Below are 25,456 nucleotides of genomic sequence, written 5' to 3'. Positions count from 1 at the left end.
TCTGGACCCAGGCCATGTAGGGCTTTAAAGGTTATAACCAACACCTTGTACCTTGCCCGGAAACTAATTGGCAGCCAGTGAAGAGATTTCAGAACAGGTGTTATGTGGTCGGTTCTATATGTACCTACGACCAACCTGGCTGCCATATTTTGCACCAATTCAAGTTACTGAACTTGGTGGAAGGGTAGCCCCATGTAGAGCGTGTTGCAGAAGTCAAGTTGAGAGGTTACCAGTGCATGTACTACTGTTTCTAGGTCACCGAGCTCCAGGAAGGGGTGCAGCTGGCATCTCAGCCGAAACTGATAACAGGCACTCCTGACCTTCACATCAATCTGAACTGTCAACTGGAGAGACGAGTCCAGAAGCACCCCCAAGCTGCGAACACAGTTCTTCAGGGGAAGTGTGACCCCATCCAGCACTGGTGGACATATCTCCATTCCCGGGTTAGGGGTCCCTAAAACAAGTACCTCCGTCTTACCTGGATTCAGCTTGAGTCTGTTTTCCCTCATCCAGTTCATTACTGCATTAAGACATTCATTCAGACGAGAGATGCCATCCTTAGTCACTGCAGCAGTCCGAGACAACATATTTGGGTGTCATGAGCATACTGATAACACCCCACCCCATGTCTCTGGATGATCTCACCCAGCAGCTTCATCTAAATGTTGAAAAGCATGGGAGACAGGATGGTGCCCTGAGGGACGCTAGATCTTAACTCTCTTTCAGAAGAGAAACTCTCCCAGCATCACCATTTGGAACCTGCCTGAGAGATAGGAATGGAACCACTGCAATGCAGTGCCCCCAATTCCCAGATCTCCCAAGCGTTCCAGAAGGATGCCATGGCTGATGGTATCGAAGGCCACTGAGAGGTCCAAGAGCACCAACAGGTTCACACTTCCCCTGTCAGTGCCCAGATTAAGGTGACCATGGCAGTCTCAACTCTGTATCCTTTCCTAAATTCGGTTTGAAATGGATATAGATAATCAGTTTCCTCCAAGACTGCTTGGAGTTGAATGGTGACTGCTCTCTCGATCGTCTTGCTTAGAAATGGCAAAAACGAGACTGGTCTGCAGTTGTTTTTGTCCAGGGTCCTGCCTGTATTTCAGTCACACGCAGCATTATTTTTAAAAATAAAAATATAAAGCATTGAACAAATGTTTGAGCAGATATCCTGGCAGACTCCTGAAAGACAAACAAAAGGGATACTGTTGCGGGAGCGGGAGAAGCCGTAATCCAAATACAGTTTTGAGCCAAATATAGATATACCTCAGTTAACAAAGTAGATGTCTTCCTGCACATTATTTCTGAAAGACAAAGACAGAAATAACATGGAACGAATAGGAATGCATTCCAGTGCCACAAAAAAGGGCAGTTCAATATGTTTTAACAAACCTTTTATCTAAAACTAATAATTTACCCATGTGAAATGAAACAACCAGATAAGGTAGGCCTTGCATAAGTAAACAGAAACATGTTGAACCTTCTAGAGACTATTTCAAAGTTTCTTCCAAAATGAATTCAGGAATATATTTTTCTTTCATCAGCTTCCACTTTTCATATCATTTTTATTTTTGTGACCAAACTTATATACCTATTCTTTTAAAATCATCCTTGGGGGTAGATAAGGCAAGCTTACTGGCTTTCCTCTTTTTGCTGTTTTGCTGTGCATATGTGTTCATTAAGGAATTCTAGAGACACCTGTTGATTACCTTGCCTCTTCTAGGCAACCACACACAGCTACAGTAGGATTAGTTAATAGAATACAGTACCATTCTTTCCCAGCTCAGGTTTTATTGCATTTTTTTTTTTTACTACAGACATGCTGTTGAGACCACATACTGACAATGTGTTTCTGTAGGCCTTTTTCACCATCCTCCCAATGCCAAAACTGCCATCTAGCAAAGAAATTTTTAGGTAGACTTTTGACAAGAAAAAAAGAGGAGGCTGCTGAGGTGAAAAAAAATTGCAAAAAAGGTTTCTTTGTCAGAGGTTTTGTTAACTGAGATATGCCTGTACTTTGAAGACTGAGTGAAAGGAAGTGAAATCCACTTGGTAGCCCATCACCCCAAACAGCCTACACCCATTTCTTTTTACAACGGTGGTGTTAATTTTCCCCATTTTATGTGCAGTTAATTTACTTTGAGATATCAGAGTGTTATGCTTCCACCATCGCCACCACCAACAGCTAGGTCCAGAGCAGAGATGGGAATTGTGCAGATTCCTGAAAAACCAGGTGCCTGGTGGAACTGCATCTCCCAGCATTCCTTGTCATGGGCTGTGCTGGCTAGAGGTGATGAGAGCTACAGGTTACCATTTCTGGAGTACTGTACCATTCCAACAGCTGGTCCAGAGAAATGGTTTTATTGTGAATATTTACTTAGAATATTTGGGAACTGCAAGGACCACAAAAAGTACAATACTTTTTCCTGTGATAATTTGGGTTTCTCAAAGAAAAATATTATCTATGCAGGGCAATAGATAGTAGCTATTTCTGGAAAGTACATACAAAGTAGTAATATTAAGAATGCTATATATCCATAGATAACTTGTTTTCCTTAAGTGTACCCTTCTACATTGACTCTTCTCTTTGCCTCATGCAGTTATTTCATTTCCCACATATCTCTTCATTTCCTCCTTCAGCCACTTTTGCTTCATCATAGCCATCTCCCAAATATAAAATTTGCATAGACAGCAGCCATTGTCTGTTGAAAATAATTGTACAAACAAAGCTACAATTGCTAACTTTGGGGGAACTTTTTTTTTGCAGTTTTTTTCTTAATGTAGCAACTCTGGAGTGGATGACTGGGCCCCACCAAATTGTCATCAGAGCTTTATAAATAGGTCTCCATGATAACCATAATAGATGTTTTTAGGATTATTATAAGGAGCTGTGATGACAAATGTCACTTTAGTTTCTATGAACGTTATGGGGGGGAATTAATATTATTCTGTTGAAAGGGACAGGATCAAAGAGATTACTGTTCTTGAGGTATTTCTACTTGGATAATTTATCTGTCTCAAAGCAGTAACGTTTCACCTGTCTTGTAAAAACTCTTGTCTTTTTCTCCTTCCAGCTAAAAAAACCGCACAGCCTGGAGGACACCATAGGCATAACAACTGCAACTATTCAACAGGAGCCTGAAAAGGTTAAGGCGGCAACATCAGTAAGTGGATGTGGGCATCTTACACCAGCAGAAGATCAGGGAGTGGAGTGCTCTGAAGGAACGACAGCATCTGGATAGACAACTCATATCTACAGAACTTCCTCTTCAAAACCCAAGTGTTGTGTGATAGCCATCTAGACCTCAAGAGGATTCTTAGTAATTGTTGCCCTCTATCTAGCACAAGGGGTAGATAATGGACTAGCAAAGATGATGGACCATATACATGGGTTGTTCGATGATACTTAATTTTTAAATATCCTTTCTACAAGCACTACAATATATTTTATGGCCACTTTACGAAAACTACTCCTTAACTTTTGGATAGAGAATCCATCAATATTTTGGACCTTTCTAATTTGTGCTTAGTGTTACTGGAATGAGCACCTAAAAGTCACTGTCTGTTTGAAAGGGAAAGCCTACAGAAATGATGGTCTTGCATAGAACTTTCACAGTGGAACTACTTTATTACTTCATGGTGTTTAGCATTTGAACATATATTCTAGCTGTAGATGGTCTTGGAAGGGGTCACAGCTGACTGTGTGCTTTCTGCTCTCCCAGTCAGAAGGGTCAGGGTAGAAGCCATAAAGCAGGACTCACCATTGGCAGTTCCAAAATGCAGAGCACGGGGTAAGAACATATATTTGTGTAGTGATAATTTCATTCATTTTCCTCCCTCAAAGAGATCACTTCCACACTTTAGCTGTAGTAGAATAAACTGAAGCCAACACTAAGTAGAGAAGTTGAAAGAAAATCAAAGGGCTTTTTATAACATTTTATTTGTTGCTTTTTCTCTCTCTGTAAAACCTAATGGAAGCTTGCAATGTCTGTTTAATTAAACTGTGAAACATATGTTGTTATTTTTTAATTTTCTCAGCAGCAGCTTTGAACCCATTGTTAAAAGAACTGGAATGTACCCACAAAAGCTGTGTAGTTATATAACCACAATTCAATTAAGCATCTAATACTGATCTCTTTATCAGTAGGTGTAGTCCTGTTGGTCTCTCAGCAACAAAGAATGGATTACAAATGAAATATTTCTTCTGTCAGAATTATTTATGCCTTGGATTGCTTATAGTTCACACAGAACAGGTACAGGCAGGCTTCAGGTTTCCTGACTGTTCTTTGGTTTTAACAAGAGCCCCCAGGATTCACTAGGCAGAACCAGGTGCAAGAGGCAGCAACTTAGATTTGAAGAACAGGATACATTGGAGAACATCCTGAACCTGTAAATTTGGTGTTCTACTTGGTGAACATTGGCAGCATATTGAATCTTAAATTAACATGACCTTGTTTATTTTGCACATTAGTTTCTAGTGCAACTCATGCTATTGTACTGTCTTATACCCTATATTTTTACTCTGTAACCTGTAATGTTGCCCAGGTTTCTGAACACATTTGAACTCTCTCTCTCTCTCTCTCTCTCTCTGCTTTATAGAAAATATTGTGTCATTTGTGACAGATCCTTGTGAAATTAGAATTAGATTTTTTAAAAATAGATTGCTATGACTTGGGAGGGGGAAAATGGCCCTGAGCCAGAGTCTTTTCAAGAGATAAAACATGTTGGTTTGTCAGATCAATATTCTCATGAAACATTTTCCCTTTAAAGCACCAATGCAGCTGGCAATTTCTGGAACAGAAAGCAGTAGTCATAACCTGAGAGTGGTAGGCTAGGAGGACAGAACCCAGTGACCTTAACCAGTGATGGAGATAGCAAGGCAGAAAATGAACAGGCACAGTTTTGTCAGCACTGTTTCACCAGTTCATGGTCAGCAGCAAAGAGCTGGAAAAATACTGTTATGGAGACAAATTCAAACACCCCACAAAACCTGTAAACTACATTAGTATATTTTGCAGGTGAGAACCCTGCATTTTGGGGGAAAGGGAGGATACATTTGTGATATATTTAAAACTCAAAGGCAGTGAACATTCTTACAAGTAAATGTATGGGGTTGAAGACAATCTCTAATAATCTAACCTCTAATCTCATCATTACAGAAAAAAGGGTTTATTGAAAGCCCTCAGGTTTATAGCTGAGCTGGCTCCTCTTTGAGTTTATATTTAATGAAAGTGAAACTTCACACCCATTTATGTATTAAAGCTATGCTTAATTTCCTAGTTCCAAGACATTCTTGGAACTTTGGTAACTATCCAAGGGACATCAGAGAATCCACAACTTTTGATCAGTGATACACAACAACATATTCTGTCCCTGCACAACTTGATATCAGTTGTTTCCAGGATACTGGCTTAACCTTTTGTTTTGTTTTTTTACATTACAGTGTACAATGTTTCTGTGATTATTTCTTGAATTCACTTGTCTATAGGCAGAAAGTTTTTGCTGGTGTAAATAATTGACTAAACCTGAAGTCTGATAAAGAGTTAAAATCACTTATTTTTTTCCTAGTATGTTTTATGTTTAACAATACCTAGGATGGGACTCCTTGCTTGATCCTAGAAGTAAGTGTGATTGAACCTGGTGGTGCATGCTGCTTAGCATGCATAGGATTGGGATGGAATAGTGAATTCAGAATAAAACTTGCACACATCATTACAGTAAAACAACAACAACAAATGAGGTTTCTTAAAAGGACTCTATTGATGAAAATAAAACTTTAAAATCTCTTTTACATCATTTATGTACTTAAAAAGTAGAGGAGTCATGTTGAAAGGAAAAATATGTAGCTTTGTTCCTTTTAGCAAAAACAGCCCCATGGCAACTGAAACTGATATAACTCAATTGAAATCAGTGGATATTCTGTTTTACATATAAGCATTTGTGGATGCAGGACAATCCACAATACTGATGAGTCTTGAACACTGATGTTTTTAAATCATTGTGACTAAAATCTAAGAGGAATTTCCTTTTAATCACTAATTGAAAGTAAATTATATGTGTCGTAAATTATTTCCCCCCACTTTTTAAAATTAAAACACGAATAACAAATAATGACACATAATAACAAACTAACAAGCATTTTACAAATAGACATTACGTACATACACGCATACATATTATACATATTATCAGTAAATCTCTAAAGCTAAACACTTCCATTGCTTCCAGGAAGCCAATTGGTATCCCTCTTTTTTAGTTTATAGCAAATACTACCAAGAAAAAAGAAAAAACTGTATTAGTACATATATCCTTTAGAGTATCCGTATGGGGAAAAGGAAATAAGAGTAAAGGGAAAAATTCATATAAAATTATAAAAATATATTTTCCCTTCAGTTATATCCATTCAATCGTTTAAGCCAGAGAAAAGGAAAAAGATCCTATATTTTAATCTCTTCATTGAATATTATTATATATATGCTATATTTCGTCTAACTCCCTAATTACTGTACACTGCTTTCATTCCATCTTATATATTTTGACAATTCCATTCTTCCTTAACCATATCAACATTTTTATTTCTCAGGCTGGCGGTAAGTATATCTAGACTTTTAGCCTCCCTGATTTTGACCAACCATGCCTCAGCTGTTGGGGTTTGCGGGTTTCTCCAAAATTGGGCATACAAAATTCTGGCCGTGGTGATCATATACAAAATTAAACGTGAGGCTTCCTTTGCCTTTTTGTTTTCCAAAATTCCAGTCATGTGTTGTAAATTATGTGTTTAGATATGTTAAGATAGCAGTTGTTTAAAACCCCAAATGCACATAAAGAGGTCAGTGTTTTTATGATCTGTGCACATTTACTTTGAAGTAAGTCCCAGTGTACTTAAATGGGTTTTAGTCCCAATAATTAAGTACAACCTTTTGGACATTTCCTTGAAAGTAAAGTCCATGGAACACTGTGGAACTTATTTCAGAATCATATATAAGGTTGCGGTGTCAATCTGTAGTTCCTAGAGGAAGTGGAATTCACAGAGGAAGTGGAAAGCAGTATGTGTGTGTGGATATAGAATCATAGAGTTGGAAGAGACGACAAGGGTCATCCAGTCCAACCCCCTGCCATGCAAGAACTCTCAATCAAAGCATCCTCGACAGATGGCTATCCAGCCTCTGCTTAAAGACCTCCAAGGAAGGAGACCACCACACTCTGAGGGAGTTTGTTCCACTGTCGAACAGCCCTAATGTTGAGGTGGAATCTCTTTTCCTGGAGCTTGCATCCATTGCTCCATGTCCTGTCTTCTGGAGCAGCAGAAAACAAGCTTGCTCCCTCCTTAATATGACATCCCTTCAAATATTTAAACATGGCTATCATGTCACCTCTTAACTTTCTCTTCATGCTAAATATCCCAAGCTCCCTAACTCCTCATAAGGCATGGTTTCCAGACCCTTCACCATTTTTGTCACCCTTCACTCAGTTGGACACACTCCAGTTTCTCAACATCCTTTTTGAACTGTGGTGCCCAGAAATGGACACAATATTCCAGGTGAGGCCTGACCAATGCAGAATACAGTGGCATTATTACTTCCCTTGATCTAGACACTATACTTCTGTTGATGCAGCCTAGAAATCACATTGGCCTTTTTAGCTGCTGCATCACACTGTTAACTAATGTTCAACTTGTGGCCTACTAGGACTCCTAAATCCCTTTCACAGGTAGTCTTGTTAAGCAAGTGTCCCCCATCCTATATCTATGCATTTCATTTTTCTGCCTTAAGATACCTTACTAACAATAAAAAGATATTGTCGGAAGCCCCTTCATTTTGTCCATCTGTTTCATCCCATAGTTCTTAAGCATTGTACTAGTAGTAGAATACAAAGATACAGCTGTGTCAGTCTGCAGAATCAATATGTGGAGAGATCTTGTAGCACCTTTCAGACTAATAGAAAGTAAAGTTGGCATGAGCTTTTGTAGACTTAAGTCTACTTCCTCAGATGCACAAAATATAGACCTTTATTTTAACCTGTTTTCCAATATATTTTATTGCTGTATTTTAACTTGTGTCATTACAACTGTTTACTTTAGATTGTACACCCTCAGACAGGTCTTTTATTTTTAACTTAACTGATTATGCACAGCGCTGTGTAAATTTACGGTGCTCTATAAATAAACTGTAATGATGATAATAATAGTCATGATGCCACCTTCTTTCTTTCCCTTAGTCTGAAAGGTGCTACAAGATCTCTCTACATACTCACTATGTCTGTGAGAAGCATGGGTTTAAGTAAATGAAACAACCTGAAGACTGTTTTGTCTTACAGGGGGCATCTGGGGCCACAAACAACTGCAGTGGCCAGAATTTCCCTAGCCTTTAGCCATGGCTATTCAAGTGGTGTTGAACTGAATTATTTCTGCGGTGTGTTTGCAGTGGAGTTGTGGACCAACTAAAATGCACAAAATACCTGGTGTGCTTTGTGGATTTTGTTGTCTGCTACATTTGTGGGTTTGGGATGTTACTGCACTTTGCCACCAAGGCCACCCTGGATATGTTTTCAAGGGCTGCATCCACACTGCAGAAACAATCCGGGTTCGGTGCTATGGAAATCTGGGAACTGTAGTTTTGTGAGACACGTATCCTTTTTATATGGATAGTTCCTTAAGCATCAGCCTAGCCTTAAAGCTAGGACCAAATGGACCACAACTCTCGGGGGCCATGCTAAAGCTGAAAATGACAGCAGTTCTAGGCTGCAGATAATTCTAGTGGGACACCTCTTTGACTGCCCTGGCTCAGTGTTGTGGGAATCTGGGGACTGTGGTTTTGTGAGGCATTTGCCCTTCTCTGTCAGAATGCTCTGGTGCCACCCAGAACTCCATAGCCCCCAGGCCTAGCAGTTCAAGGGCTGTCACAGCAGGCTGCTTCTGCAGAGTGGCCAAAGGCAAGGGGCAGCTGCTGCTGTTTCGCCCTGGGCCGGGAGGGGGCGCTGCGCCTCTGGGAGGGAACCAAGGCAGCGGCTGGGGAGGGAGGAGGAGGAGGAGGAGGCGGCGCCTCGTGGGCTGAGGCTCAGAGGGAGCCAGGCAGGGGCTGCTGCTGCTGCTGCTGCTCTTGGGCTCTTTGGCGCCATGGAGCTGAGAGCAGAGCTGCTCAAGTCCATCTGGTACGCCTTCACGGCTCTGGACGCAGAGAAGAGTGGCAAGGTCTCCAAGTCCCAGCTCAAAGTAAGTCAAGAGAGGCTGTCCTCCTTTTCCCGGACGCCTCCTCCATTCCCCTCCCCTTCTGCCCAGGAGGGATTCCTCCCAAAGGTCCTCTGAAGCATGGGCCTCTGTTTTGTGGTGTGGACGTCTGTCAGCCTGGGCCAGAAGTCCTCCTTTTCCCGGACGCCTCCTCCATTCCCTTCCCCTTCAGCCCAGGAGAGAGTTCCCCAAAAGGTCCTCTAGTTTGAGCAGGACTCATCTTTTATAGGATTGTTTTTAATTTTTCTCTTGGAATGTCCTACATGTTTCCTGGAAGGTCCTACATTTTCTGGTGCCCGGTCCTTTCCCCAAGACATGTCCTACATTTCAGTCTAGGAGGCATTTCAAAATGTCCTCCATTCTGAGCATAGGCACGAAGCATGGGTTTACATTCATAGGAGTGTTTTGAACTTTCATTGAGCCGTCCTCCTTTTCCAGGACATGCCCTCCATTTCAAACATCTGTCCAGGAGGCTTTTCCAAATGTCTTCCATCTTAAGCATGGCTAAGAAGCCCGAATTCACATTTATACGAGTGTTTGCAACTGTTCATTTGGAATGACCTACATGTTATTGAATGTCCTCCATTTTGGGGCGCCTTGTCCTCCTTTGTGGCTCTGGCCACCCTGCCCCCGCCCTTCTCTTCATTAGAATTTAAACCCAAGACAGAGAGGGAAGGAATTACTTGACATTGGCTTCTCTCCTCTTTCCAAAGAGCATTTTAATGTGCAAATACTGATGTGCTCAAACTCACTGGTACTGATCTGAGGCACATGTTTTTAAAGAGGGCAAACTGTGTGCAAAGTGTGGGTTGTCTTCACAAGAGCTTCTCCCTCTCCTCTTCCTTGGTTATTTTTACTAGGTAGAGAGATGTTGTTAACTGAAAGAAATAAGAAGACTTTAGTCTAGGGAAGCTCATGCCGCCAACTTCTTTCTTTCAGTTAGTGCTGCAACATCTCTCTAGATACTGAGTCTACAGACTAACACGGCTATATTTTCAAATCTTTACTAGGGTGAGCATCAGGTGTTTTAACTTGACTGTTGAATTCAAAGGCACAGTCGTCTGAAAAATCAGTGTGCAAAGGGATCTTGCAGCACCTTTGAGACTTAAATCAGCGGCCGCACTGCAGAAATAATCCGGATTGACACCACTTGAACTGCCATGGCTCATTGCTATGGGATTCTGGGCACTGTAGTTTGTTGGGGCACCAAGGCAAACCTACAAACTACAATGCCCAACAAACTATAGTGCCCAGAATCCCATAGCATTGAGCCATAACAGTTTAAGTGGTGTCAAACCAGATTACAGTATTTCTGCAGCACAGAGGCAAGCTGAAAGAAAGAGACTGGTAGCATGAGTTTTCCTAGACTTGAGCCCCTTCCTCAGCTGCTTGAGATTGTTAGCAAAACCAGCTTTCTTTAGGTCCGAAGCACACTGCAGAAATAATCCAGTTTGAGACCGATTTAACTGCCCTGGCCAATACTAGGGAATTCTGGGAACTGTAGTTTTGTGAGACATTTGGCCTTCTCTGTTAGAGAGCTCTGGTGCCACAATGAACTACAATTCCCAGGATTCCCTAGCACTGAGCCGGGGCAGTTTTGGACCATTAGTGAAAGAAACAGAGGGGGGGGAAACTTTTCCTGCGCCCACTTTTAGTAGCAGTGATGGGGGGCTGGCTTGGATTAGAATGTGGTGTTTCATTGCAGAGGTTGGAGAGGCAGGGAGATTGTAGAGGTACGCAGGGGAAGTAGGACAGAAAATACTGGTTAATGTTTGATGTAAATGGTGGTGACACCTTGTGAAATCAACACAAGCAGATACATGTAAGTGATAAAGGCGAGGACTGTCTTCCTTCTTGTATAATGTAATGGCTCAGCTGATGAAAGGTTGGCAGAAGTGCCAGAGTCATATGAATGCGGAGACTGGGCAGCTGTCTGGCCTGGCCAACTTTCCTTCGGATAACTCCCACACTGACATAGTTCTTGGTTTTTGTATGATGTTTTTGGAAGAAAGATTTTACACCCTAATGACATGCCGGGTCAAGTGTGCTTTTCCTCGTGTAAATATACTCTTTAATTGCTATCACGTTTTCATTTTTTCTCGTGTAAGTATACTCTTTAATTGACATCACATTTCAAATTTTTCTTGTGTAACTATACTCTTCAATTGCAATTTCAGGGTTTTTGTTGTTGTTGTTATGCATTAAGGGCTGAGATAGATTTGCACTTCTTTCTGAAAACGTCATTTCATTTTTTTCCCTCCAGAAATGAATGATGATTGCTCAGGTTTGTAAGGAGCCAACTCTAGAGCCGGTCCAAAAGTAGGATTTTTGGATATGTTTCTTGCTGGCCCCAGGCAATATACTTGATTTAGGTGTGGGAGTGTTTGCTTCTTTTGGCTTTGGAAAAAAGTAGTTTTAAACAGGCATTGTGGAAAGGGAGTCCTGATGAGGCCAAAACATGTGCGTATAAACACTGCAAAACCTGCAGAGACAGGGCAGTGCGTGAAGAATAAATAAAGACCAAAACAGCCACTGAGACATCACAGTCATTACATCATTGTTTCTCCACGGCATCTTGCTCACTGCAAAGAGACCAAAGGTCTTTATATGCTTCTGTTAGCAACTTCCACTTCTTGGACTCAAATATTATTAAAGCAAGGGAGACGTTTCAGATGCTGGGGGGTTGCGGGGGGAGGCAAGCTCAGTGGAAGGAGAAAGAAGAGGCTCCAGGGTTGTTGTTGTTTTTAATTAAAATTTATTTTTTTAAAACACTTTTAAATTTTAATTTTTTTAATTTATAAAAAAATTCTTTAAGAACATCACATTTTACCAAATTTTTACTTTAACCACATGAAACTATGTAAATGTAAACACATATATTCTGTATGTATGATATTGTAATTTAAAGGTATAATACATTCAGTGACATATGGTAATTACGATTTATGAATAGATTAGTACAAAGTTTTTTGTGTGTTTTTCGGGCTATGTGGCCATGTTCTAGCAGAGTTTCTTCCTGATGTTTTGCCAGCATCTGAAGATGCCAGCCACAGATGCTGGCGAAACATCTGGAAGAAACTCTGCAAGAACATGACCACATAGCCCGAAAAACACACAAAAAGCTATGGATGCCAGCTATGAAAGCCTTTGACTTCAGATTAGTACAAAAATCATTACCAAGGATTGTGTATGGTGTGGTGAGGGAGGAAGTCAATGGGGGGTGGGGTGACACACTGCACAGGGTGACACCAACCCTAGTAATGGCACTCTTTCCCTCATGTCTTGCTTCTGGGTTTTTGGTAGACATAGTGTAAGACTCTGTGAAGGAAACAGGATGCTGAATTAGAAGGAGACTTGATCTGATCTATCAATACCGCAAACATACTCTATACCACATAAGTTTGTCAGTAGCTAAAGATATAGAGTTCTATGAGCAGATTTCTTTCAAAATAACAGCCTCTTTGTGCTGTTATGCTACAATAAGTGGTATGTATTTTGTGCTATCAATGACAGTTTGGAATAAGGAATATTTAAAATTTGGAGAAATATGCATGTTAGCCTGGAAAAGTAGTATGCAAAGGGATCTTGTAGAATTTTTGATACAAAGAGGCTGTGCAGACCGGGTGGAGTCGCAGCATGGCGTCTACACTACACACACTCTGACTCCATCCCTAGGCTGGTGTGCTGTCATGCACTGCACCGCATGGTGAACAGCGTCATGGCACTCCTCTGGCGCTGCATCTGGATGATGCGGTGCCAGAGGAGCACTGTAAAGCCGTGGTGTCAATGGCTACGGTGCCCTTTCCAGGGCACAAAATAGAACTGCTTTTTGGAGCTCCTTTTTCCACTGCAGAAAGGCCAGATCCATGGGGTGCAGTTGTTGCGGTCCCAATCTGGCAAAAATGGAGGCGGCTGCAGGCCACACCTTCAGGGGTGGTCTGCACAGCCCCAAAGTGAGCGAAAGAAATTGTAGCATTAGCTTTTGTAGACTTGATCTACATGCTCACATAGGTAAGTTGTTGTTCTGGCACACAGCAACTGTGTTTGGAAGAACTATTCTGAACTAAAAGTTTGGAATAATTGTTCTTCTGGACTAAAATTCCCAGAACCCCTTACTAGCACTGTGGGATTCTGGGACTTGTAGTTAAAAAAAGCAAGTTTCCAAAGCACTGGTAAAAGAAAGGTATCCTATATTTAACTATGGGCATCTGTGGAGGGGAAGCAAGAGCAGAAAATGTGTGTGTGTGTGTGCGCGCACATACACACACACATAGTTAAGTCATAAAGTGCAGGTTCCAAACCTTTATTTTTTTTAAAAAGGGAAAGTGTTTTGCTGTGATAGAACCAAAGACACAAAGTGTTATCCCAAAACGGGAGGAGAGTCCTGAAACCCTTTCACATCAAATAATTATAATTCTTTCTTCTTGTTGCTGTTGTTGTTGTGTAATCCTAAGGCAAAACTGGCATGGGGTTTTCGTGGCAAGATATGTTCAGCGGAATTTTGCCATGGCTTTCTTCACCTGAGGCTGAGAGCATGTGACTTGCCCAAGGTCACCCAGTTTAACTTCCATGATTCCGTCCTGTGAGATCCTAGGGTTTGCAGTTTAGAGGGTTGTACATAGAATTTTCATGCTATAATTATGTAGTGTGAAATGACCCTTGGTCTAACCACCCAGCTAAGTCTCACCAGTGGTCAGTTGATAGGTCTACAATAAATGGTAGACATTTCACCTGCTCATGTGTGTGTGTGTGTGGGGGGGAAATCCCTGCCCACTGGTCTTTCCATTGGTTATATTAATTCCTTTAACTATATAGTAATGATTCCAACAATAGCAGGGGAAAACTGATTATAGTCAGTAAGAAAAAAAATTGCTTCTCTTGCCACAAGTAGTATTCTGCCTCCCCCCAGTTCTTTTATCTTTTCTTTGTCCTGCGCAAAAATTTACTAGGTGATTACTTTACCAGTATCGGGATGTAATGTTGAAGAGAACATCACCTGTTCAACCTGCCATGCAGCTGTTTAAAAGCAAAGGAGCCCTTCTGGGAAGAAAACATAGTAATTTGATGTGTTAGGCCTTTGTAATATATTAGTACTGTATGGTCGTAAAACTGCTGCCTGCTTCACCCGAATTCTTCCTGTGGTATGCAGAAAGTGGTCTCAGCAGTAAGACTTTTCTTCCTGTTTAGTTGTACACATTATTCACTTCTCTAGAAATTTATGCTATCTTCAGAACCTCATGGTTTTGAAGCCACTGCCTCTAGGTAAAATGTTTTGTGATTTGATGACTTTGGAATGTAAGGGATGAAAAGAGAGAAAGGAGGAATCTCGCAGCACCTGTATGACTTACGTGATTTCTTTTAGCATGAGCTTTTATGGATTTCAGTCCCCTTCTTGAGACTCCTATTATGCTCTGATTCCATCTGTACCGGTATGAAGCTGCTAATATGCCTTTGTTTTGCTTTGATTTCATCAGTGTGTCTGAAGAAGTGGACTGAAATCCATAAAAGCTCAAACTAAAATAAATCTATAGTTCTAGAACATGGCCACATAGCCCAAAATACCCACAAAAAACTATGGATGCTGACCATGAAAGCCTTCGACTTCACATTAAAATAAATCTGTTAGTCTTAAAGGTATTGCTAGATTCCCTCCCACATTTTTCCCTCTATTTCTGTGCTGGCTAAAGCTATTGAGGGCTGCACATTTCTCACCCCCGGGACATGTTAGGAACAGATATTAGGAATAATGGCTTCCTCTACCATTCTCTGCTTGATGTAAAGTATGATTCTGCCTTATAGTAGATCAGACTTTGTCCATATTGCCCAATACAGTATTGTCTACTCTAACTGGTAATAACTCTCCAGAAGATCAGGCAACACATTTTCATCTGCTATGAGAGTATCTTTTAACTGGAAATGCCAATGATGGATGTCTGTGTTTTTGGCATGCAGGGCACATGCCCTTTCAGTGTGAGCTGTGACCCTACCTGAATAAAACTGACTTGGGCATTATCATTCCTGCTTCATTGCTTGTCAGCTGAGAACCCATTCTCAGTGCTAGATATCAGCAAACTTTGTTGTAAAAATAAGAGTGGCGTGAATTGTTCACATGGAGAATGTCCTTTTCAACATCTGCAGTTCTTTCACTAAATTATAGCACTATAATTCTGCAACATTCTATGGACTCCTGGGATTTGCAGTTTAGAGATTTTTTAACCAAGGAACTCTAGTGCTTCACTAAAGTACAAACACCTGGATTCCATAGGATGTTACTATGTCAGTTAAAGTGGATTCTCAGCATCATAATTATCCAGTGTGAACGGGTGTTTTTTTTTAAAGCAGGGCTTCATCTCCAATTTGTTTCATGTTAAACAATTATGGCATACTTAAACCTCACTTTGCCTGCTTATCTCTAAAGTCTTGCTCTTCCTATCAGGTTCACTAAGACATTCAAAGCCTTTAAAGCAACGTTTAGATTCAAATACTGATGTTATTGTAAAAAGCAGAGGGCACAATGGTATTTGTGGCTTCCTGTACTGTTTAGCAAAGGGGATTTTTGCAGGCATGGAACATGTTGCTACTCCTTGTTCTTCTTTGCTTGTTGCAACAAGACAATCGTCATGTAATTTTTAGTTTCTCTCATGTTTTAAGTCTGTGTGCTTTTTTAGGGGGTTCAACTTCTGAATTTCACATTTCTGTTTGAACCCATCTATTCAGATTAAAACATATTACTTGGTAGCAAAACTATGGTGGAAAATCCCTGTCTGTCCATCTGTCTATTTATCTATCCTAACATGTATAAAGGCTTTGGTCTCCAGCTAATCTTGGATAGTTTATACATCCTTTACTTTACTATTAACTAGCGTGCTGCCAACACCCTATTTAAATACATTTTTGGTCAGTCTAATGGTAATTGTAGTTATAGTTATGTAAATTTGTACATGAGAAGAACACAGTAGTCCTTAAAGGGAGAGGGTGAGAGCTTTCTTCACTTCTAGGCAGGATTGCCTAAGGTATCATCATCTTAGGTATCATTCCCCATTTTTTCATTCTCATGGGTGGCACAATGTCTCTTGTAAAACGTGCTTACCATCTGTACTTTTGATAAGTTTATGGTTATGTGTCTTGAGATTCATTCCAGTCTTTGGTAACCCTATCCCTAGGAGTTTTTTTTTACCAGATTTATTTAGAGGAGGTTTGCCACTGCCTTCCTCTTAAGCAGAGACAGTGTGACTTGCACAAGGTCACGTAGTGGGTTTCCATGGCTAAACAGAGATTCAAATCCATGTCTCCCAGAATCCTAATCCAACAGTGAAAGCATGTCACTACTTTTTAGTACTTGTAGTATTTAAAAAATTGTGCAGTATGACTAGTCTGATAAACTCTGCAGATCTATTGTTAACACTAGCATGTGCCTACTGAGAGCCAGCATGGTGTAGTAGCTTGAGCATTGGACTTTAGGATTACCATAAATTGGAAATGACTTGAAGGTACAAAGCAACAATAAAAACATCCTTACAACCTCATGGGGCCAGCTCTACTCTTAGGTTCAGTCGGTGGATTCAGGGTAGGGGATGGGAGCCTTCCCAGTTGTTTCTCTTGAGACCCTTAGCCATTCCCCTCTGCCGAAGAATAGGGCTTCTATGACCTATGCCAGTGCTTCTCAAGCTGTCTGATGTTGGGGACTGGCAATTCTTTTTTTTCCATTGTGCCAAAACCATATTTGTGGCTGTTGGACACAATTGTTTCATTCTCTTCTGGAAACTCTCCAGGGACTGGCATTCATTGTCTGGCACTACTGCTGATCTAGCACTGTCCTACACAACATTCCTTGAACACTATCCAAGCTAGTTTTCTGTCCTCAGGTGCCTGTCAACAGTGTTGTAGTACTCAGCTGCTAGTCCAGTTGGCTTCTGAATGTGGAATGGAAGGTAGGTGAGGAGCCATTTTGTTCTTCACCCAAGGGAGCAAAATGTCTTGGTCCAACTCTGCAGTCTTTCCTTATGACAACCTCATTCTGGGCAGCAAGCAGTCTGAGAAACGGTTAAGCCTACTAGCTGTTGTGTAGAATGTAGTGACATTGGTGGTCGTCGTATTAGTAACATTTCTGTACTACACAACAGTGGGTCGCTACCATTACCCTATTCTCCAATCTAATCCTTTACTTGAAGAGAAGAAAGACAGTTAAGTATCATAAAATAATAAAAGACATAATTAGGGCTTCAGACCATCCATCTTCTCAAAAATTGGCAGTGTGTAGTAGAATAGAGTATTGGTGCTGTGTCTACAGGAAATGGGCTCTTTCATACAATTATTATGCTGTGATTTCACTTTAACTGCTATGATTTCATCCTAGTGAATTCTGGAATATGTAGTTCATGAGGGTACAATATTTAATATTCTTAGTCAGATTGCTCCAATTGCAAATTACAAAACCCAGGATTCCATAGGATGAAGGCATGGTAGTGGGATGATACAGTTGGCTCTCAATATCCATGGATTCTGCATTTATGGATTAACTCATCCACCCCTTGAAAATATATTTTTAAAAATCTGAAAAGAAATGTTAATTTAAGGGACACCTGAGGCTGTCATACTTTGGCCAGATCGTGAGAAGGCATTACTCACTAGAAAAGACAATAATGCTAGGGAAGGCAGAAGGCAACAGAAAGAGAGGAAGACCATATGTCAAATGAGCAGACTCATTGGGAGAAGTCATGGACCTGGATTTACTGGACCTAAGCAGAGTAGTGGAAAACAAGAGGTTTTTGAGTTGTCTTGTCTGCAGGGTCATCATGAGTTGGGGCTGACTCAAGAGTAGTTAACAACAATAACAACATTTTACTACCTCATTGAATACAATGGGACTTGAGCACCCATGGGTTTTTGTATCCAAAGGAGGGAGGTCCTGAAATCAAACCCCAGTGGATACCAAAGGCCCACTGTATTTCTATAAATGTCTAGTGAGGAAAGGACCAAACTAGTTTTTCTCTGGTTGCTGCCATAAAGTGGTAGGACATGCTGGGTTTTTGCTACCTAATGTTGTGAGAAAGTGTGTCTATTGCATCTTCTTATATCAAATAGTAGTAGTCCAGGCTGATTATGAATTTCACCCAAGTACTGTAATTAAACCACTTTCTAAACTTGCTTTGTGGCTTCTGAGCAGAGGCAATTATCACATGACCTGCTCAAAGCTGCAGACTTGATGGTGGAAGAAAGGAAGCTGCTTTGCCTAACTTTGTCGAGTTAGATTCTTTAACCTCAGGCCATGCTCCCATTTACTATAAAATCAAAAGCTGTTGTGCTTTCTTTCCTTCACCTCCCCCCCCTTTTTTTTAGGATGCAAATACTAATTTCAAAGTAGAGACAGGAGTAAGGAGATAGAAGTAGCATTGTTTTGGATGGAGCCTACTTCTTAGTTCGTGGAGAATTGTTTTAGTAATGTTCTTAAATTGAAGAAGGGCCACAATATTTTTTTTGGCTTTCTTCAGTAGTCTACTGTTGCTTATGCTTTCCGTGGCTTCCTCCTCACTGCATGTCTGAGAGGTTAGGTGACAGAGGAAGCTTGCGAATTGTGCTGGCTTAAACACCACCCCAAATTTTTGTGTACAAGGAGAATCACTCCACCCATCCTCACCTTCATTCTAATTTATTATTATTTTATTCATTTTTATCCCGCCTTTTTCCTGATGGTGGGACTCAGTGGGGCTACCCATATATTTAAAACAATGCAAATTACAAATGATACAAAAGCATTCATAAAAATATAAATATAAGATTTTAAAAACAAACAATTTGTACAGTTAAATAATTAAAATTAAAAACATTAAAATTCCTATAAAAAATTCCAACTCCAAGCTGTCTTGGAGGAAACCGATTATCTGAATCATGGAATCATAGAGTTGGAAGAGACCGCACGGGCCATCCAGTCCAACCCCCTGCCATGCAGGAAATCCAAATCAAAGCATCCCCAGCAGATGGCAATCTAGCCTCTGCTTAAAGACCTCCAAGGAAGGAGACTCCACTATACTCCAAACTGGCTTTCGGGCGGGTTACGGAGTTGAGACTGCTATGGTCGCCTTAGTCGATGATCTATGTCTGAGCATCGACGAGGGAAGTATGACCATGTTGGTGCTCTTGGACATCTCAGTGGCCTTCGATACTATCAACCATGGTATCCTTCTGGAACGCCTGAGGGACTTGGGTATCAGGGGCACTGCACTCCAGTGGTTCCAGTCCTATCTCTCGGGAAGGTTCCAGATGATGAGGCTGAGGGACTGTTGCTCTCGTAAAAGAGAGCTGACATCTGGCATCCCTCAGGGCGCCATTCTGTCCCCCATGCTATTTAACATTTACATGAAGCCGCTAGGACAGATCATCTGAAAACATGGAGCATGGTGTTATCAGTACGCTGATGACACCCAGATCTATCTCTCCATGTCTCCGACCGATACAGTGACCAAAGAAGGCACCTCTCCTCTGGATGCCTGTCTGGAGTCAGTAATGGGCTGGATGAGGGAAAACAAACTCAAGCTGAATCCAGAGAGAACAGAGGTACTCGTGATAGGTGCCCCAAGTCCAGGCAGGGAAATTTGCCATCCAGTCCTGGACGGGGTCACACTTCCCCTAAAGGACAAAGTTCACAGTTTGGGAGTACTCTTGGATTCATCTCTACAGTTGTCATCACAGGTGGATGCGATGGCCAGGAGTGCTTGGTACCAGCTTCGACTGATACGCCAACTGCGTCCCTGTCTGGACTGAAAGGACCTTGAAACAGTAATATACGCACTGGTAACCTCTCACTTAGATTTCTGTAATGCGCTCTACATAGGGCTACCTTTGTACCAGGTTCGGAAGCTTCAGCTAGTACAAAATGCTGCAGCCAGATTGGTCGCTGGAACTTCCAGGTCAGACCATATAACACTGGTATTAAGATCTCTTCATTGGCTGCCTATTAGCTTCCGGGCTCAATACAAAGTGTTGGTTGTTACCTATAAAGCCCTACATGGCTTGGGCCTGAGTTACTTGAGGGAGCGCCTCTTCCCACACAATCCGCCCCGCACTCTCGGAACAACAGGGAAATATTTGCTAGAGTGCCCTAGGGTGAGATTGACATCTATTCACCAAAGGACATTTACGTCGACAGCTCCAACCCTCTGGAATAAACTTCCAGATGAAATTCGGGTCTGTTCCACCTTGGATGCCTTTAAGAAGGCCTTGAAGGCTCATTTATTTCGGTTGGCATACCCGCCTGACTCTTTGTAGAATGTTACTCCCCGATGGAAGTTCACTTTAGGATTTGACTGATAGATTCTGAGATTGATGATTTTATCTTGTTGTATGTAGATTTTAAATTTTTATTGAATTGTATGCTTATTTATGATCACTATATAAACCGCTTTGATCAGATGGAAAAGCGGTATAGAAATAAAGTTTTATTATTATTATTTATTATTTTAAAACTACACTGCATAGCATTAAAACTCCATCCCATTCTAAAAGCCTGGTGGCACTTTTCCCCCCAGTTTCTGATGGAAGGAGAGCAAGGAGGAACCCAGTCTTGCTTCCCTAAGGAGGGAGTTCAAAGGAGTGGGAGCATCCACTGAAAAGGATCTCTCCATTGTTCCCACCAAATGAACCTGAGAAGGTGATGGGACAAAGAAAAGGGCCTCTCCAGATATTCTTAAAGATGATCTCTCAATTGGGAGAAAAGACTGGGATAGTTCTCGCAACAATGCTGAGCTTGAGAAGAGGATCTTCTGCATAATACAAAACTCAGTGCAGAAGACCTCCTCCTTGAATCTTTTTTTCTGAATTTTTGCTAAAAAATAAGGAGTGGATGTGTGCTGCTGATGTGCTCTGTCCCAGGCACTGGCCTGGCAGGTTGTGTCCCACCAGTGGGAGCAGTGCACCATGTGAGGATATGGGAAACTGCATACTCTGTTGTGCGCATAACAGGTAGAATGCCCTCCTCTTAGTGGCCCAATTGGTGCTAATGTTTACCGGCTAGCAAGATAAAAATAGCTTTTTGCCAAAGCTTTTGGGGGTCTAATGGCTCTTATCCAAATTCTCATGTGCGTGGTTTTAACTGTTTTCTAAGATTGTTGTACTGTATATCTCACAATGTGCAATTTATTTTCACTTCTTTAAATTTTAAGTTGTTCAGATTGTTTTTATTGCATGTTATCCTGAGATCTTCAGACATAGAGTAGAATTTAAGTATTCTAATGGATAAAAAAATCAAATTTAAGGTCACTTGATCAGGAGACAGATCAATAGCACTGGATGGAGTTAAAGTATCCTTTGCAGGGGAACGCCCTTTGTTTGAAGGACTGTCTAGTTGAGGAGTGAGTAGGAATTTTTCCTCTCTGTACCCACTTGGCAGGCCATACCGGTGCATTTCAGTCCATCTAAAGTGATGCACTGTCACTTCCAGCTTGCATTGTGACTGATTTTCTGCCAATTATAACTTTTTTCCTTATTCAAAGAGAGCATCTGCATCTAAGGACTCAAGTCTACAAAAGCTCATATTGTCAGCTTCTTTCTTTCAGTTACTCTCCAAGGTTCTAAAATATCCCTTTGCATACTTTTGCCCCTATGTTTTGGGATGCTTGGGTGGCTTTGGAGGGTTAGAAACCACTGTGATTTTGGCTGGTTTGGGGAGGGGAAAGTACCCTCAGATCAGCCTAAAAAAGTAAATTCGGGAGGGGGGCTTCAGGTGCCACACATAGGGACCCCGAGGACCATATGTAGCGCATATATTGCACTTTGTAGTCTAGTTCAAATTTATTTCAAAGGTCAGGCACTACAGTTAACTCTCCATATCCATGGACTTTTTATCCACATGTTCAACCATGTCTTGAAAATATTTTTAAAATATATGTAAATTCCAATAAGCAAACCTTGATTTTCCTGTGTTATATAAGGGATACCATTTCTTTATGTCATTTGATGTGACTTAAGCATCCACAGATTTTGGTGTCCACAAGGAGTCCTGGAACCAAAGCCCAATGGATACAAAGAGTCTAATTATAGAAAAAAGGAGAGCAGGGGCTTTGATGTAGCCCAGCAGCAGTGGGCATCTAGAAAGGAAACTGAGCAATATTCACAACCTTTCCCAAATTGGTGGGCAGTGAGTTTGAAGTTGAAACACACACACACACACACACACACACACACACACACACACACACTTCTACAATTTTATTTATATGCAAACTTCATGCAAGTCTGCAAGATTACTTTTGTTGGTCTTTTGGAGGATGATGTGTTTCCTCTTTTTTGGCAGTACTTAAAAGGCTATACCAATTGGGGAGCTGGCAGCTATAGAACCTATGCTAGCCTCAGCCTAATTCATGTGACAGGGCACAGAAGAAGAGAGCCGGGTGAAGCACCCCTGCAAACCCAGGCTATCTTTGGCTCTGGCCACTATCAGCTGTAGCTTCCAATTGATTTGATTTTACCCATGTGAGGACCAGTGTGTCTTAGTGGTTTGAGTGGACTACTACTCTGGAGACAAGGATTCAATTCCCCACTTGGCATGAAACCCAATGGATGACCTTAGGCAAATCACATTCTCTCAGCCTCAGGGGAAGGAAGTGGCAAATTGCCATCTGAACAAATCATGCCAGGAAATCGCCATAATAGGCCTTAAAGTCTCCATAAGTCAGAAATGACTTGAAGGCACACAGTAGCAAGTGTGAGAATAGCCCATTTGAGGGGGGGGGGATTATAGATTAATTTTGTAGAAGATTAAAAATTCCCTCAATTTACATTCTGATTATAAATGTATGATTGGCTGTACTGCTAGAAGAAAATGCCAAAGGATTGCAATTTCTGTGCTGTTTGGTGCTCATGTCCAACCACTAGGGCATTAGCAGTACACTTTTTAGGTAAAGTAGAAGAACAGTTAGAATCTGGAAAGGGAATTGGATTACCTCGAAAGCACAAAGAGTATCGAAATAGGTTTTCTGGATACCAGAGAACAGTTGTGAAAAGAGAACTGAAAATACATATGGGAACTAGATCTAGCAAAGCACAAAGAGAATTATGTGATTAGATATAGCGAGGAGAATTGTTTAATCATAAATGGGATTTTTTTTTCACCCTAAAAGACAGATTGCCGGAATCCAGCAAATGTGAGAAGGAGTGCAGTCCTATGCACATCTGCTCAGAAGTAAATCTGCTATGGTAAATGAGCTTACTACCTGGTGATTTTGTCCTAAGATGGTAGCCAAGGGGATCTTTCCACATCTTGCAAATATGGCTTAGAATGATGTCCATGTATGTCCTGTAACACATATCCAGTCTGACATGGTGGGGAAGAAGGATTATTTTCTGCCCCCCCTCAGTAAGCCCTAGATAGTGTATTAGGGAGTTTGTAATGTTTGGTTTCTCCTTTAGGAAGAACCTCTATATCATTTTCTTTCACAGATGTGCCATTGAGAAACTGTTTTCTGCATTTCTTGGAAATGCAAGAAGAACTGTGACAGATGAAGAATCCACAAACTTCAGCTATTTGACTCAGTCACCTGAGCCACCTGACAACTTGTTGATCTTCAGATGAAAAAAGCAGCAGCAGATAGTTTGGTCTTACCAGGAAGCACGATTCCAAGAAGTATATTAGAGAAGTTGGTAACTCTTGTGGAACTGGTTACTCTTTAGTTGCTAGGATTGGAAGTAGGCAAGAAATATGAAAAGGCAGGCTTGTTGTTGAACATAAAGAAAACAAAAATAATGACCATGGAGGATCTGCACACATTCAACCTAAACAATGAGGAAACAGAAGTAGTTAAAGATTCCCCGTACCTTGGATCAAACATTTGATCAGAAAGGAGAATGCAGTCAAGAAAGAAAAAGAAGACTAGGAATGGGAAGGACAGCAATGAAAGAACTAGACAAGATTCCAAATAATAAAGTTATACAACAGAGCATTCAAGTTAGAATCATCCAATCCATTGTATTCCCCATCGCCATGTATGGATGTGAGGGCTGCACAGTGAAGAAAATGAATAAAAAGAAAATCAGTTCATTTGAGATGTAGTGCTGAGAAAACTGTGGACAGTGTAAAAGACAAACAAATGTGTCCTTGAACAGATCAAGCCTAAAATCTCCCTGAAAGCCAGGATGATCAAACTGAGGCTGTCATATTTTGGTCACATCATGCGAAGGAATGGCTCATTAGAAAATACAATACTGTATTGCAGTATTTTTAGAAGTGTATAGTTAATGTAAAATAGATTCAAAGGAGAGCAATGAAGAAAATGGCTGTGTTGGAAAACATACTTGTGCAAAATATTTGAAGGACATGGGTATGTTACATTGGAGAAAAGAAAGACTGAAGTGGTACAGGATAACATTCTTCCAGTAACTGCCTGTTTGCCATGCTGAACAGGGATTTTGTGCTATGGATTTCCTGCAGGGAACAGTGTGCTATATTATTGCACTTGGTGGTGTGTTGCTATTGTGCCTCTTTTTCAATTTTTTGGGGGGGAGGGGACCACAGCTTCCAGATTTCTACTGTGAGCTTGGTGACAGGGGAATTCTGTGAGTTGTAGTACAAAAAAGGAACTTTTCCAATCTCCCTCTCTTTCTGCTGTAGTTTCATTTAAGACCCAGCTGATTAGGAAACTAGGTCAGAATTACATCAAGTCAGAATATTTATCCATCTAGCCCAGTATTGCCTGTTTTGAATGGCAAGCATTTCTTGATGGTTTGTGAGATAATTCTTTTATTGCATCTGCTATCTTCTCTTTTTAATTGGAGATGCCAGGAATTCAACCTGGGATCTTCTGCATGTAAAGAATGTGTTCTCCCATTTATCTACATCCCATAATTATTTGGGCTTTCTCAGAAAAATTACAACACCCTGAATACAAAACTAATGTGCAGCTAGTCTTTCCTTCAAGAGGTTCATTGCCATGTGGGTTCAGTGTTACTATTCTATCTATGCAAGAACATAAATTCATCCCACAGTTTTCTCTCTTTAGTTTCACAAGAAAGCTGTGACTCCAGTTACTGTTGTCTCCATTTTGCAGATGGGGAACTGAGAGAGAATGAGTTGCCCAAGAACACACAAGGAGTTTATAGCAGATGCCCTAGAGCCTAGATCAAGAAAACAAACAGGCATGGATGTCATAATCTAAGAAAACAGAGATGTAACATCTTAACCAGTCAGACCTGAGGCACACCTGCTTTTCCATTTCTCATACTCATTGCAGAGCTTTGAAT

At 41.0% G+C, this 25,456-nt stretch overlaps 1 protein-coding gene and 1 long non-coding RNA gene across 4 annotated transcripts in view; both read left to right on the top strand.

Annotated features, from left to right (window-relative positions):
* Positions 1 to 5,552, top strand: part of ZNF76 (zinc finger protein 76) — a 33,940-nt gene extending 28,388 nt beyond the window's left edge. For 2 of the 3 annotated variants that reach the window (XM_042463786.1, XM_042463787.1), the window contains exons 10-11: positions 255 to 443; positions 3,075 to 5,552. In XM_042463786.1, the coding sequence (XP_042319720.1) occupies positions 255 to 443; positions 3,075 to 3,242 (357 nt within the window). In that variant the 3' untranslated portion in view covers positions 3,243 to 5,552. The remainder of the gene's footprint in view (positions 1 to 254; positions 444 to 3,074) is intronic. The other variant, XM_042463788.1, reaches the window with a different exon arrangement.
* A 3,509-nt stretch (positions 5,553 to 9,061) lies between these two features.
* LOC121928755 lies at positions 9,062 to 24,250 on the top strand. Its single transcript, XR_006103569.1, has 3 exons — positions 9,062 to 9,211; positions 23,341 to 23,416; positions 23,660 to 24,250. It is a non-coding gene; the product is annotated as an uncharacterized LOC121928755 (long non-coding RNA).
* The last annotated feature ends 1,206 nt before the right edge of the window (positions 24,251 to 25,456 follow it).

This window comes from Sceloporus undulatus, chromosome 4, assembly GCF_019175285.1.
Source record: "Sceloporus undulatus isolate JIND9_A2432 ecotype Alabama chromosome 4, SceUnd_v1.1, whole genome shotgun sequence".
Taxonomy (NCBI): Eukaryota; Metazoa; Chordata; class Lepidosauria; order Squamata; family Phrynosomatidae; genus Sceloporus; species Sceloporus undulatus.
The sequence above is the reverse complement of the archived record's forward strand: the minus strand, read 5'-3'. Positions and strand labels throughout refer to the sequence as shown.